General features: G+C 38.3%; 1 protein-coding gene across 22 annotated transcripts in view; it reads left to right on the plus strand.

Moving 5' to 3' along the window:
• Nucleotides 1-15,875, plus strand: part of DYNC2I1 (dynein 2 intermediate chain 1) — a 73,636-nt gene that overhangs the window by 29,259 nt on the left and 28,502 nt on the right. For 16 of the 22 annotated variants that reach the window (XM_023640125.2, XM_070266127.1, XM_070266131.1 and 13 more), the window contains 2 exons: nt 6,886-6,988; nt 15,385-15,514. In XM_023640125.2, coding sequence (XP_023495893.2) covers nt 6,886-6,988; nt 15,385-15,514 — 233 coding nt within the window. Of the gene's footprint in view, nt 1-3,702; nt 3,792-5,695; nt 5,782-6,885; nt 6,989-15,384; nt 15,515-15,875 lie in introns of all 22 variants that reach the window. The other 6 variants (XM_070266142.1, XM_070266143.1, XM_070266144.1 and 3 more) reach the window with 2 other exon arrangements.

Raw genomic sequence — 15,875 nt, forward strand, 5'->3', positions numbered from 1 at the left:
AACTCTTGTTGGAACTTTGATAAGGATTGCATTGAATCTGTAGATTGCTTTAGGAAGCATGGACATTTTAATTATGTTAATTCTTCCAAACCAAGAGCACGGAATATCTTTCCATTTGTGTCTTCTTCAGTTTCTTTCAACAATGTTTTATAGTTTTCAGTGTACAGAACTTTCACCTCTTTTGTTAAGTTTATTCCAATGTATTCTATGTTTTTTGCACTTGTAAATGGGATTGTATTCTTAATTTCTCTTTCTGCTACTTCGTTGTTAGTGTATAGAAATGCAACTGATTTTGTATGTTGATTTTGTATCCTGCAACTTGACCATATTCATTTATTATTTCTAAAAGTTTTTTGGTAGATTCTTTAGGGTTTTCTCTATATAAAATCATGTCTTCTGCAAATAATGACAGTTTCACTTTTTCCTTTCTGACTTGGATCCCTTTTATTTCTTTTTCTTGCCTGATTGTTCTGGCTAGGACTTCCAGTGCTGTGTTAAGAGTGGTGAAAGTGGGCATCCTTGTCTGGTTCCTATTCTTAGAGGGATAGCTTTCAGTTTTTCTCACTTGCCTATGTTAGCTGTGGGTTTGTCATATATGGCCTTTATTATGTTGAGATACTTTCCTTCTATACCCATTTTATTCATATTGTTATCATAAATGGATACTGTATCTTGTCAAATGCTTTCTCTGCATCTATTGAGATGATCTTGTGGTTTTTATTCTTCATTTTGTTAATGTGGTGTATCGTGATTTATTTGTGAATATTCAACCATCCCTGCATCCCTGGAATAAATCCCACTTGATCATGGCGTATCATCTTTTTAATGTATTGTTGTATTCAATTTGCTAATATTTTGTTGAGGGTTTTTGCATCGATGTTCATCAGTGATATTGGCCTATAATTTTTTTTGTGTTGTCCTTGTCTGGTTCTGGTATCAGGGTAATGTTGGCTTCATAGAATGAGTTAGGAAGCCTCTCCTCCTCTTCAAGTTTTTGGAAGAGTTTGAGAAGGATAGATATTAAGTGTTCTTTGAATGTTGGGTAGAGTTCACCAGGGAAGCCGTCTGGTCCTGGACTTTTATTTTTGGGGAGGTTTTTGATAACTATTTCAATCTCCTTACTGGTGATTGGTCTGAATTTCAAATTCTCTATTTCTTCCTGATTCAGTTTTAGAAGGTTATATTATTCTAAGAATTTATCCACTTTTTCTAGATTATCCAATTTGTTGGCATATAGCTTTTCATAGTATTCTCTTATAATCTTTTGTATTTCTGAGGTGTCCATTGAAATTTCGCCACTTTCCTTTCTGATTTTATTTATTTGAGCCTTCTCTCTTTTTTCTTGGTGAGTCTAGTTAAAGGTTTGTCAATTCTGTTTATCTTTTCAAAGAACCATCTCTTGGTTTCATTGGTTTTTTATATTTTTTTTAGTCTCTATTTCATTTATTTCTGCTCTGATTTTCATTATTTCTTTCTTTCTACTGATTTTGGGCTTTGTTCTTCTTTTTCTTGTTCCTTTAAGTATACTGATGGATTTCTTACTTGAGATTTTTCTTGTTTGTTGAGGTAGGCCTGTATTGCTAAAATTTCCCTCTTACAACTGCCTTTGCTGTATCTCATAAATTTTGGCATGTGTAGTATTTTCATTTTCATTTGTATCCAGGTATTTTTTGATTTATCCTCTAATTTTTTCATTGACCCAGTTGTTCGGGAGCATTTTCTTTAATCTCCACGTATTTCTGGCTTTTCCGATTTTTTTTTCCTGTAGTTGATTTCTAGTTTCATACTGTTGTGGTCAAAGATGCTTGGTATTATTTAAATTTTCTTAAATTGATTGCGACTTGTTTTATGGCCTAATATGTGATCAATCCTGGAGAATGCTGCATGTGTATTAGAAAAGAATGTGTATTCTGCAGTTTTTGGATGGAATGTTCTGTATATATCTACTAAGTCCATCAGGTCTAACGTGTTAAGACCACTTTTCCTTATTGATCTTCTGTTTGGATGATCTATCCACTGGTGTAAGTAAAGTGTTCAAGTCCCCTACTATTATTGTGTTACTATTTCTCCTTTTATGTCTGTTAATAATTGCTTTATATAGGTGCTCCTAAATTGGGTGCATATTTACAAGTGTTATATTCTACTGTCGGATTGTTGTCTTTATCACTCTGTAGTGCCCTTCTTTGTCCCTTGTTACAGTTTTAAAGTCTGTTTTGTCTGATATAAGTATTGCTACCCCAGCTCTCTTTTCATTGCCCTTTGTGTGGAGTATCTTTTTCCATCCCTTCACTTTTAGTAGTTTGTGAGTGTCTTTAGGTCTGAAGGGTATCTCTTGTATGCAACATATATATATAGGTCTTGTTTTTTTATCCAGTCGGCCACTCTATGCCTTTTGATTGAGCATTTAGTCCGTTGACATTTAAAGTAACTGTTGATAAAAATGTACTTATTGCCATTTTGTTACTTTTTTCTAGGTATTTTAGTAGTTCTTCTCTGTTCCTTTCTTGTTTTCTTGCTCTCTTTGCTTATGGTTTGATGGCTTTCTTTAGTATTATCTTTGGGTGCCGTTCTCTTAACCTTTTTGTATATTTATTATAGGTTTCCGGTTTGTGATTGCCATGAGGTTCATATATAATATCCTATGTATATATATACTATATACATAGGATATTATATGTATAATTATTTGTATGGATATATGTATATAATTATTTGACCTCTTGCTAAAAGCTCTACTGTTTCACTCCCCTCCTCCTACATTTTATGTTTCTGATATCATTTCTAACCTCTTTTTTTGTGCATGTGTGTCTGTTACCCTCTTATCGTGGAAATAGATGATTTTAGTACTTTTGTCTCTTGACCTTCATATTAGCATTGTAAGTGGTTGATCTGCTACCTTTACTGTTTATTTGCCTTTGCCAGTGATTATATTGTCTTTTTTTTTTTTATAATTTTCATATTCCTATTTGTGGTCTTCTCTTTTCCACTTAAATAAATCCCTTTAACATTTCTTGTAAGGTTTGTTTCTTAGTGATCAACTACTTTAGTTTTTGCTTGTCTGGGAAACTCTTTATCTTTCCTCCATTCTGAATGATAGTCTTGCTGCATAGAGTATTCTTGGGTGTAGGTTTTTTCCTTTCAGCACTTTAAATGTATCATGCCACTCCCTTGTAGCCTGTAGAGTTTCTACTGAGAAGTCAGCTGATAGCCTTATGGGGTTTCCTTTGTATGTCACTTGTTGCCTTTCTCTTGCGGCTTTTAGGATTCTCTCTTTATCTTTAATTTTGGACATTTTAAGTTTAATGTGTCTTGGTGTGGGTCTCTTTGGGTTTATCTTGTTTGGTGCTCTCTCTGCTTCCTGTCCTGGATGTCTGTTTCCTTCCTTAGGTTAGGAAAGTTTTCAGCTATTATTTCTTCAAATAGATTCTCTGCCCCTTTGTCTGTCTCTTCTCCTTCTGGGACACCTATAATATGAATGTTAGTGCATTTGATGTTGTCCCAGAGGTCCCTTAGACTGTCCTCATTCCTTTTAATTCTTTTTTCTTTTATCTGATCAGCTTGGGTCATTTTCTCTAGTCTTTCTTCCAGCTCACTGATCCGTTCTTCTGTATCATCTACTCTGCTATCGAGTCCCTCTATAGAATTTTTCATTTCCAGTATTGTATTCCTCATTTCTAATTGGTTCTTTTTTATATTTTCCAGTGCTCTGTTGACGTTCTCACTGAGTTCATCCATTCTTCTCCCAAGATCAATGAGCATCCTTATGACTTTTTGTTTGAACTCTTTGACAGGTAGATTGTTTATTTTTGTTTCATTTAGTTCTTTTTCTGGGTTTTGTCCTGTTCACTTACTTGGAACATATGCCTTTGCCTCCTCATTTTGCCTCTTTCTCTGTGCTTATATCTACATATTAGGTGGGTCAGCTACGTCTCCTGATCTTGGAGAAGAGGCCTTATGTAAGAGACGCTTTTTTTTTTTGAGTTCATAATAGTTTACAGCATTGTGAGATGTCACATGTACATTATTTCTTGTCTGTCACCACAGAAGTGCTCCCCTTCACCCTCTGTGCCCACCCCCCACCCCCTCCCCTGGGAACCACTGAACTGTTTTCTTTGTCTATGTGTTTGTTTATATTCCACAAATGAGTGAAATCATATGGTGTTTGTCTTTCTCAGTCTGGCTTATTTTGCTTAGCATAATACCCTCCAGGGCCTTCCATGTTGTTGCAAATGGGATGATTTTGTCTTTTTTTCTGGCTGAGTAGTATTCCATTGTATATATATATACCACATCTTCTTTATCCACTCATCAGTTGATGGGCACTTGGGTTCTTTCCATGTCTTGGCTATTGTGAATAGTGCTGCAGTGAACATAGGGGTGCATATGTTACTTTGGATTGTTGCTGTCAAGTTGTTGGGTAGATACCCAGTAGTGGGATAGCTGGATCGCATGGTATTTCTATTTTTACTTCTTTGAGGAATTTCCATACTGTTTTCCATAATGGCTGCAACAGTTTACATTCCCACCATCAGTGTATGAGGGTTCCCTTTTCTCCACAACCTCTCCAACATTTGTTATTTTTAGTCTTAGTGATTATAGCCATTTTAATAGGCGTAAGGTGGTATCTTAGTATAGTTTTATTTTCATTTCCCTCATGATTAGTGATGTTGAACATCTCTTCATGTGTTTATTGGCCATCTGTATATCTTCTTTGGAAGAATGTCTGTTTATATCCTCTGCCCAATTTTTGATTGGGCTGTTTATTTTTTTGTTGTTCAGTTGTGTAAGTTCCTTATATATTATGGGGGTTAACCCCTTATCGGATATCTGATTTGCAGATGTTTTCCCCACTTGGTGGGTTGTCTCTTTGTTTTGATTCTAGTTTCTTTTGCCTTGCAGAAGCTCTTTAGTCTGATGAAGTCCCACTTGTTTATTTTTTGTTTTGTTTCCCTTCTCTGAAAGAGACGCTTTATGAAGCCCAGCAGTGTGCTGCTCTCTCGTCACCAGTTCCAAATGATCTAGTAGTGATCCCTGTGCGGGCTACCTGTGTCCTTCTGTTGTGATGGGGTTGCTCTTGCTGCAGCTGCCCAGGGAGGCTAGACTGTCCCCCTGGCTGCTGGCTGTAATGCTCATCTGTGTGTGGCTGCTGTGGACCCTTCAGTCACTTTATTGGGTTTGGGCAGCCCCAGCACAGTTGGCTGCAAGGTCTAGTAGCACACTCCTCTTGCAGTTAAGTGAGTAGGCCCCCAGCATGGCTGATTCCTAGGCTCAGGGGCTCACAATTGCTGTATTCTGGCTCCATTTAATGTGGAACTAGCACCGACAGGCAGAGCATTGACATTGTCACTCTGTGCCTGTTTCACTTACTGGCTGTGTGACCTTGGGCAGTTGCTTAGCCTCTCTGTTTTCTTATCTGTAAAATAAGGATAAGGTGTTCTATGGGTTGTTGTGAGGATTAATTAAATAAGCTAATACATGCAAAGTGCTGGAAAGAGTGTCAGGCACATACCAAGGATAATGAATGTTAGTTATTAGTACCATTTAATCACCATCATCCAGTAGCTGATAGAGTATTGTTTCCTGTATCCTATATGGCCTGCCCCAGCTGTCATGGTATTATTTTTATGCAGCACGCTGCTGCACCCTCTGGTGACTGGCCTATGTGGTTATAAACTGCACACCTATCCTTTTTCAGGGCAAGAGGAAACCATTTGATAATAACTTTTCCCAGTGCACTAAGTTACGCCGTGGTATTTGAGAGAGTTCATACGCCTCCAAAAGGTAAATCGCTCACTTGGTCAGTAAATAAGCGTTTCCTGGGTGCTGACACGTGGCACGTGGAGCCCTGCTCCAGGGCTATCTTCATTCAAGTCTGCATCCTGTGACTTTAAACATTTGCCAGTTTCCTCATTGTTCAGGCTGGACCAGTATTCAGTAGTTATCTCTTGGTATTTACATGGGGCTTTACACCTGGCAGCAGCCTCTCATGAACACGACCTGCCTTAATCCTCACAACAATCCTGTGCGGTAGATGTTCTGACAGGTGAGGAAGTGGAGGTGTGCAGATTCACAGCCTGCTCACAGTCCTAAAGTGGGGCTTGAACTCGGGCCTTCCAGCCCAGGTCTGGGGTATTGCCTCTGTCCTGCTGACCCTCGTGGATTTGATAAAACTGTAAGAAGGCAAGATTGCACATGCTCTTTTGATGGGTTCAAACACACATCCAAAGGAATGAGAAGACAGAGTAAGATACAATTGAAATAAATACTTAAACAAATATGTGGGCAAGTCCACATAGAAAACCACAGAAATCCTCGGGGGAGATGAAGTGGGGACCGTCCTTTCTGCACAAGGGTGGAGGGTGGAGCTGGTCATGGTGATAGGAGCCTTTAGTCCAGTCTGATAACTGGTCACCAGTCTACCCACCTCTCTGCGCACTGTGGAGTCTCTGACGAGACACACGCTGCCGCGCCATTGTTGTCTGTCTTGCGCTTAGTGAGTGTGATCCAGCATCAGCTTGCATCTCTTTCTGTGTTTTATCCATTTTGTATATTCATGTCCCAATTCGCTTACATAAATTTTTTTGGAGGGGAGATGGGGAGAGTGAAGTAGGCGTGTAGGAGTGTATCTTATATGAATTCTTAAATATTTTGGGAAGTTTTAATAGTGTGATCGGCACATACGCAGTAAATTCTGCTGTGTTGCCTGAAAGTTTTAGATGAAATTAGCAGAAGCAGGGTGTGGAAGATTATCGTTGTTATCATTAGTTGTGTGTAAAGACCTTTGAGTCTAGTTGTTATATGTGCTTCTAATTGTTTTACTCTTGATTGTTTTGCTTGAAAGAAATATTTCAGTTTCAGAAAAGTGGTTTCTTTTTTTTGGTACAGATGCAAACAATTCCTCTTCCAGAGCCCCTGTTTGTGGAATTTTCATGGATTTTGCAACAGCCTCACACCGTCAAAGGAGTCGGACTCAGGCCTTTAAGCAAAAGTAGGTGTCTTGGAAATTTGTGAAACGCATTATGGAATTTTAATGTACTTTTCTTCAGTATACTTTAAAAAAATAGCTTTTCATTTTATTTTCTCTTCTGACTATTTAGGTGCATTCTTTACTTTGTGCTACATTTCTTAGCGTTCAGCTTTTATGTTAATAGTGCAGTTGTGTGCACTGCTGTACTCTAGATTCTGGAGTGGCCCTGGGAGTCAGGACCTGTTTTGGCTGAGGCAGAATCATGAGCATGCAGTCACCAAGTCAGTGGCCAGAGTCCCATGTCCTCAGGGAGTGGGCGTGGCCCGCCTGCATCTCAGCGAGTCACTCCTGGTGGAGGCAAGGTTAGCATCACTCGGCGCTGGGACAGCCCTGCCTGCTGGTGTTGCTGCATCTGTTTTCAGATGTGGAAGCTGGGGAACTCGTCTTGGTCAAGAGTACCACCAGTTGGTAACACTGTGAAGTGCTCATTTTTCTGTGTGCCCCAGGCACTGTGCCTCCCAAGTGTAATTCCCTCTTGAGTCCTCACAGCTCTGTTGTGTAGATGAGGGGAGGGAGGCTCGGGGGCGTCATCTGGGGAACAGTGGAGCAGAGATTTGAACTCAGGGCTACCAGACATCAAAGTCTAAGCTTCCAATTACTGAAAATTTGGGAATTTATGAGAGTCAAAGAGATAGTCTCAACTCAGGGGTCTATACTATGAAACCCAGATAAGATTTAGGAGTAAGTGTAAAAATTGTTTGTTTTTAAAAAGTGGGTTTAAAATCCATCATATCATCTAGCTCAGTCCATGGCCTAGTAAGAACTCAGTAAATTTTGCTAAAGGAACAAATAAATCATTAATAATAAAACTAACAGTTTTCACAGCATTTTTGTTGTCCTTATATTTTGGGCTTCCTGTTGTGGTGGTAAAACCAGTTTCTGCCACTATGGCTAGGGTTTTTTTTTTTTTAACCCAGTTTAAAGTCTCAGAAGTTACATAAGGTAATTTTTATAAACTCAGAAACAATCAAAACCACACAGTGTGTTGTTTAGGCATATATAATATGAGATCAAATTACATTTTAAAAAGCAAGAAAATGATAATTACGAAATTCCATCTAGTGATTGTCGTAGGAGGGCTCCTTTGGGTGGGTCATCGGTAGTTTTCTGGTTCTGGGCTTAGGCCTGGGGTTGTAGGAGGTTAACTGTATTATTATATGTAATGTGTAAGTATGTTACATGAATTATTTTCAGTAAAAAATTATATTAAAGATTTTAAAAGAAAAATTAAAAAATTAAAGGCTGAAACGAATGGATTAATGATAAATGAGAATAAAAAGATTTTTGAGGAAAATTCAGGGGTACTTTATAGGAATGTGGGTAGGTCTTGGCGTTTATATCTTTGTGTGTTGTATGGAAATAAAGGTACAGAGAAGAAAAATGTAAACTGTTGAGCAGTAGTGCTAGATATAAATTTAGTAAATTAATTTAGAATTTGGGGGAAAATAGATACCTGCTTCACAATATACCCAAGGTAAATTCCAGATGGTAATATAAGTGGTTATTTCAGTGATAGGAAAGGACTTTCTAAGAATAAAAGCAAATAAGAAAATAAAAAATTAAATTTCTATAAGGTGTAGTAGTCCATGAATTTAACAAAATTTAAACATAATTGACCAATTGAGAAAACGTATCTGCAAAATGATAGAGGTTTACTATCCCTAATGCATAAAATGTTTTTATAATTTAGTAAGCAAAGCTAAAATATCCCTAGTTAAAAATGGGCAGAGGTCAGCTGATCCAGTGGCATAGTGGTTAAGTTCGTGCGCTCTGCTTTGGTGCTTGGCGTTCGCAGGTTCAGATCCCGGGCACGGACCTACACACCACTCATCAGGTCACGCTGTGGCATTGTCCCACATACAAAATAGAGAAGGATTGGCGCAGATGTTAGCTCAGGGACAATCTTCCTCATCAAATAAATAAATAAATAAATAATGGGCAGAGGTCATGTAAACCTGGAGCTCTGGGCTGTAAAACAGAAAACTCTATGAGCCTTTAAAACAGAAGGGTGTGATGCAGGGGTTATCACACAGGTGTTGGGAAAGCTGAGAAGCTACTCAGGGGCAGGAGGCAGCATGTTCCTCAGCCAGACAGGGAGCTGGGACCAGCCACTCAAGCCCAACCAGAGAGGGAGGGAGAGGAGCAGTGTGCTTCCTCTCTCTCACTTACTTCCCTGGCTTTGCATCAGAGGGACCCTGGATGGTCAGGACACACAGAGCTAATTCACAGGAGAAAAAATTAGGCTGTCAGTGAATATGTGAAAGTACATCCTATTGAAAGCAACTATAAAAGCTGGATTAAAAAAAAGGAAAAGAGCTGATTGAAGTCAAGACAGCTGGGACTCGAGGCCAAGGTACTGGAGAACCAGGATGCATCCAGATGATGGCCATGCTCCACTGCAGTAGCCTGCGGCTGTGTTTCCCAGGGCAGTACTTAAACAGAAGGTGGTGGCTTCTCACAAGAGTGAGGAGACAAAAGTTGAAGTTTCCCTGATAACCACCCCAGGCTGTAGTTGAGACCCCTAAAGGGCCTGTGCTATAGGAAAAGGGCAAATCAGAAATGGACCAGGTCTCACAAACCCCAAAACCAAGCCCTACTTAGATCAGTGTGATCTTCCTGTTCTCTGCCTCCCAGGAGAAGATTAAGTATTTTTTGGAGGAAAATAACAATATTCAGAATTTCTACAATTTTTCCTATCCAATGCTTGACATTCAATAAATTACTTGGCATACTAGGAGTTAGACTCAAACAACCAAAAACTAAGAGAAAAAACAAAGAGTAGTAATGAACCCATACGTGATCCTGATAGTGCAGTTATCAGTTGTGGATTTTGTAATAGTGATGAGTAATATGTTGAAGAAAACAGATTAAAAAAGATTAATTTCAACAGAACACTGAAATCTCTGAGAGAATCAAGGAAGTTCTGGAACCTTCCCACAAAATAAACTGAAATGAAGAATTCAGTCGATAAGTTTAATAGCAAGTTTTACTGGAGAGATGATAAGATTAATGAACTAGAAGAGAGAACAGTAGAAGATGTTCAAACTGAAGCACAGAGATAAAGGAGGATGGAAGTATACCAAAAATATTGGAAGAGATATGAGAGAGAGAGCAAAAGTCATCTAACATGTGTATAAGTAACATCGCAGAAAGACAAGAGAAGGATTGGGGCAGAAGCAATATTTGAATATATGCTGCCTGGGAGTTTTTCTTTTTTTTTTTTCCCCTACTTTTTTTCCCCAAATCCCCCCAGTACATAGTTATATATTTTACTTGTGGGTCCTTCTAGTTGTGGCATGTGGGACGCCGCCTCAACACGGCCTTGTGAGCGTTGACATGTCTGCGCCCAGGATCTGAAATGGTGAAACCCTGGGCCACCAAAGCAGAGCACCGTGAATCTAACTACTCGGCCATGGGGCCGGCCCCAAGGGGGAGTTTTTCAAAAGTGATGAAAGCTGTCAAACTACAACTTAAAGAGGCTCAAGAATGATAAATACAAATAACAAAAATATAAACAAAGTCCATCTATACACAATATATTCAAACTGCTGGAAACCAGAAAAAGGAAGAAAAACCTTAAAAACAGCCAGGGGTAGGGGAAGACCCATTACATTAAAAGGAGTCACGGTAAGCCTTAAAGCTAAATTTTCAAAAGAAACGATGTAAACCAGAGACAATGACAAATATGTTTAAAATGCTGAAACAAAATTACTGCTAAAAATTGGTACCAGGTAAATAATATTCTTTAAAATGAAAGCAAAAGGTAGCCGTTTTCAGACTGACAAAAGCCCTGAGGACTCATTGCCAGCAGACCTGCAGTAAAAGAAACAGTTAAAGGAGTTTTTTAGGCAGAAGGAAATTGATCCCAGATGAAAACACAGAAACCTAAAGGAAACAGTGGCAATGGGAAGGATCAGTGTGTGGTGAATAGGAATTAATGCTGACTGCAAAAAGCAATAACAGTAACATCTTATGGGATTTAAATGTATGTGGAATTAAATTACTTCACAATATACTATAGTCACGCACCCCATGACAATGTTTTGGTCAATGGTGGACTGTATATATGACGGTGGTCCCATAAGATTAGTAACGTACTGCATACGTGTGTGGTAGGCTATACCATCTAGGTTTGTGTAAGTACACTGTGTGATGTTTGCACAGTGGTCAAGTTGCCTAAGAATGCTTTTTTTAGAATGTGTCCTTGTGTTAAGTGATGCGTGACTGTACAAGAATTGGGGTAAGGAAGGGGATAATAAATTGTGTAAGGTCCTGGAAGGAAGAGGTGAAAGTACATGATGTAAGGTAAATTTTACATTAAGGTCAGAAATGCATTCTGAAATATCTAGGGTAACCATTAAGAGATAATGCAAAAAAAATATGACTAACAAGATAATAGAGGAGTAAATGGAATAATAAAAAAAATACATGGTTAATCAAAAAGTAGGCAAGAAAGGAGAAAACAGAGGAACAAAGGACTTACGGATGAATAGAAAACAAGAGGAAGATGGTAGATTAAACCAGAATCTATCAGTAATTATATTCTGTGTTAACTAAACAATTCAATTAAAAGACAAGTATTGTACCACTGGAGAAAAAATAATTCAAGTATATATTACTTCCAAGAGACAAACTTTATATATTAGGACACAGAAAGGTTGAAAATAAAAGGATGGGAAAAAATATACCAAGCAAACAGTAACCAAAATAATACTGATGTCACTAATATTAGATAAACTAAGCTTGAAAGCAAGGAGATTACTGGAAATGAAGTCACTTCATAGTGATAAAATCTAACAATCTAACGGATCACTCTAACAATCCTCCTCTGTATGAACCCAATGCTAGAGTTACAAAATATATAAAGCAAAACCTGATGCAACTAAAAGGAGAAAGACATATTTACAAGCACAGATGGAGATTTTTAACATACTTCTCTTTGTAGCTGATAGAAATTTAGTGGGGACAGAAATTTAGTGGAGATTTATAAGATTTGAGCAACGTGGTTAACAAACTACACCTAACATACATTGCAAATTATACCTGGCAACTTCATTATCCATATTGTTTTCAAGTACACATGGAACATTTCTCAAAAAGATTGTATGCTGTGGGCGTGGGATTGAAATAATAGAGTCTGTCTTCTGAACACAGTGGAATTAAGCTCTAGAAATCAATAATACAAAGGTAATTAGAAAATTCACCAAAGTTTGAAATTTAAGTAGTATATTTTTTAATAGACTGGGTCAAAGAAGAAATCAAATGTAATTAGAAACTGCTTTTTAACAGTGATAATGAAAATCAGCACTTTAAAACCTGTGGGATGCAGCTAAAGCTATAGAAAATTAGTGGTCTAAACATCTATCTCAAGAGGCCAAGAAAAGAACAGTAAGTTAGAAATTAGAGTGAAATAATAAAAGATAAGAGCAGAAATCTATAAAATTGAAAGCAGTCACAATAAATTCAACAAAGTCACAATTGATTCTTTGAAAACATTCATAAAATTTATATACCCCTAGGCAGTCTGACCAAGGGAAAAAAAGAGAGAAAGCGAGACACAAATAATCAATAGCAAGAATGAAAAAGGGGATACTGCTACGGATCTTACAAACATTAAAAAGCTAATAAGATGGTATTATGAACAACTTTATGTCAATAAAAATTTAAATGAAATGAGTAAACTCTTAGGAGACACAACTTATCACAGTAGATTCAAGAAGCAATAGAAAAATTGAATTGTTCTATATTAATTAAATGTATTTAATACATAAATATCCTTCCCACAAATTAAACTACAGGTGTAGACGGTCCATTAAAGCCTTCTAAACATTTAAGAAGAAATAACTGCTAGCTTCATGAATTCACTTTCCAGCCTGTTGTATGAGGCCAAACTTTGATACCAAAATTTAATAGACTTTAGAAGACAGAATTACAGACCAATATTTCTTGTAAATATATACACAAATTTCTTTAATAAAACATTAGCAACTTGAATCTGAGAATACCTGAAAAGAGTAACACCTAATAATCAGGAATGCAACGTTGGTTTAACATTCAAAAGTTAATCCATGTTATTCATTATTTTAATAGAATAAAGGAGAAAAACTGTATAGTCCTCTTAATAGATGCAGAAAAAAACAATTGAAAAAATTTAGTACTCGTTCATGATAAAACTTCTTAGCAAACTGTGACTAAAGGGAACTTCCTTTGTCTGATAAGGCATATCTACAAAAATTCTACAACTGACGTTATAGCTGCTGTTGACAAGCTTTTCCTCTCAGATCTGGAATGAGCTATGGATCTCTACTCTCATCAGTTCTGTACATCGTAGAAGATCCTAGCCAGTGCAATAAGGCAAGAAAAATAAAAATTGTAAGGATTAGAAAGAAGAAAACATTTATTATTCAATGCAACATGATTATGTACATAGAAATTTTAAAAACCTGATAAGCTGTTAGACTTTATGAATAAATGTGAATAATGCATGAATTTATCAGGAATGCTAGATAAAAAGTCAATATACAACAATCAGTTATTTCTGTATGCTAGCAATGAAAAAATATTAAAATGTTGCCATTTACAATAGGATTAGGATGAATGTAATGGAAGATGTACAAGACCATAGAAAACTTACAAACATTATTGAAATTCAAGAAGACCTAAATAAATGGGTGGCATATCATGTTTGTGAATTGAAAATCTTTTTTTCTTTTCTTTTCTTTTTTACAGATTGGCCTTGAGCTAACATCTGTTGCCAATCTTCCTCTTTTCTTTTCTTCTTCCCAAAGCTCCCCAGTACATAGTTTTATATTCTGTATACTCTAGTTGTGGTCTTTCTAGTTGTGCTGTGTGGGATGCCGCCTCGGCATGCCTTGATGAGTGGTACCGTGTCCGCACCCAGGATCCGAATCGGTGAAACCCTGGTCCGCTGAAGTGGAGTGCATGAACTTAACCACTCGGCCAGGGGGCCGGCCACTGGAAGTCTTAATATTGCAAAGATGTCAGTTTCTCTCAAAGAGATTCAATGATATTCCGATAAAAATCTCAGCAGTGTGTATGTGTGTGTAAATTAACATACTGATTTTAAAATTTATATGGAAATGCAAAAGGTCAAGAATAGTGAAGACAGTCTTGAAGAAAAGATTATAAGATATCAAGATTTATTATAAAGCACAGTAATTAGAACTGTTCTTTGCACGTGGATAGTCAGACACACCAGTGTACAGAGGGGAGTCCAGAGGTGGATTTAAATGTGGGCTGCCTGACGGATGCATTGCCACTGGGGCGTAGTGGAGAAAGCTTGGTCTTTTGAGTGAATGATGCTGGAACAGTCAGGTTTGTATGGAAACAAGGACCCTGAACCCCTGCCTCACAGCACACAATCAGTGAGCAACCAAGGAAAGTGGTAGGGTTCGTCTGTTGGAGGTGCCATGTGGTTGAAGCATTTTTGGAGGTGCCATGTGGTTGAAGCATTTTTGGAGGTGCTTCTTGGAGGACAAGGTAAAAAGTTGGGAGGTTAGGTGATGGTGTTCAGAGAATGTTATGGGAAGGTGGCAGCTATTTGTAAAGACCCTGAGAGTGAGTGGAAAGGAAGGAGAGGGCAAATCAATTTATCGAGATGCCTGAATGTTGGAAGGAGCATTCATTCTCTCATTCAACACGCACTGATTCAGCACCAGCCATCTGGAAGTCATAGTACATGAAAGACCTAAAACTCTCTGCCCATGCAGAGCTTATATTCCGGTGGGAGTGACAAACAGTGAATATGAGGATTGGCCCCTGGTGTCTGGAAGGATAGGAGGGACCAGCTCGGGCAGTTGGAAAGGTCTCTGAGGCCAGAGGAGAAGCAAGGGCACACAGTTTCTCGAAGGCTTGTGGGGAGGAGGGGCAGCTGGCTGCGTGGGAGGCTGCCGTGTTCAAGTCCTGTGGGAAACAGGTCTCCTGGAGCCTCAAGAAGAGTGGGCTGAAAAGGGAGACACCCAGACAAGCTGTGCTCCCTGCCCCAGCCCAGGTGACATCACAAAAATGTCATCCTTCTAGTCAAGACATCAGCCGTGAGATAAAGTGAATCACTTCATGTGAAAGTGCTAGGCATACACGTATTATAACTTTATTTTGTGTTAGCCTCAGGGGCACTGAATTAGAATCATCAAAAATGTGGTTCATGTTATCCTCTGATCGTTGGTCCATGCGTGACTGTCTTGTCTTTAACTGTTGAATACCTCAGGCTCACACCCAAACAGAAGTTGGGTCCTTGACAAAACCTACATCTGATCATCAGGTTTCTACACTTTCCCTATATTTCCTTTGTACATGATTCATTTTAACTTCTGTCTTGTTTTCAATTTATTTTAAAGGACTCGCAGTACAAAACTGCTTTGGCTTATTGACTTAGATTTTTCATACGCTCTCTCTCTCCTGGATCTACCACCAGTAAATGAATATGACATGTATATCAGAAACTTTGGGAAAAAAAATACCAAGCAGGTTAGTACAAGATGTCTTAACGAAGTGACAAAATACAAGTAAAGTACAGATGTAAATTTGTATGTACCACATCTTGTTCTGGCAAATGAGCCCGTGGGACTGGTGTGTAGAGGATAGAGGCTTGAGGGAAAGGGAACCCCTTCATCATGTGATGCTCATTGGCCTGGAGAAATTAGGCACATGTCCACGGATGCTCCCAAGGCTCCTGAGCATTGATGGATGGTCCACGTGGAGGGAATGGGGCACGTGCCGAGGCTCCAGGGATAGCTTCTTGTAGAGCAGAGGATTGATTAAACGTGGAGTAGAATGTCACATTTGGATCCCTTACTTGAGTCTTTGGTGAGGGTGCAGCAGCCCTAAC

This window comes from Equus caballus, chromosome 4, assembly GCF_041296265.1.
Source record: "Equus caballus isolate H_3958 breed thoroughbred chromosome 4, TB-T2T, whole genome shotgun sequence".
NCBI lineage: Eukaryota > Metazoa > Chordata > Mammalia > Perissodactyla > Equidae > Equus > Equus caballus.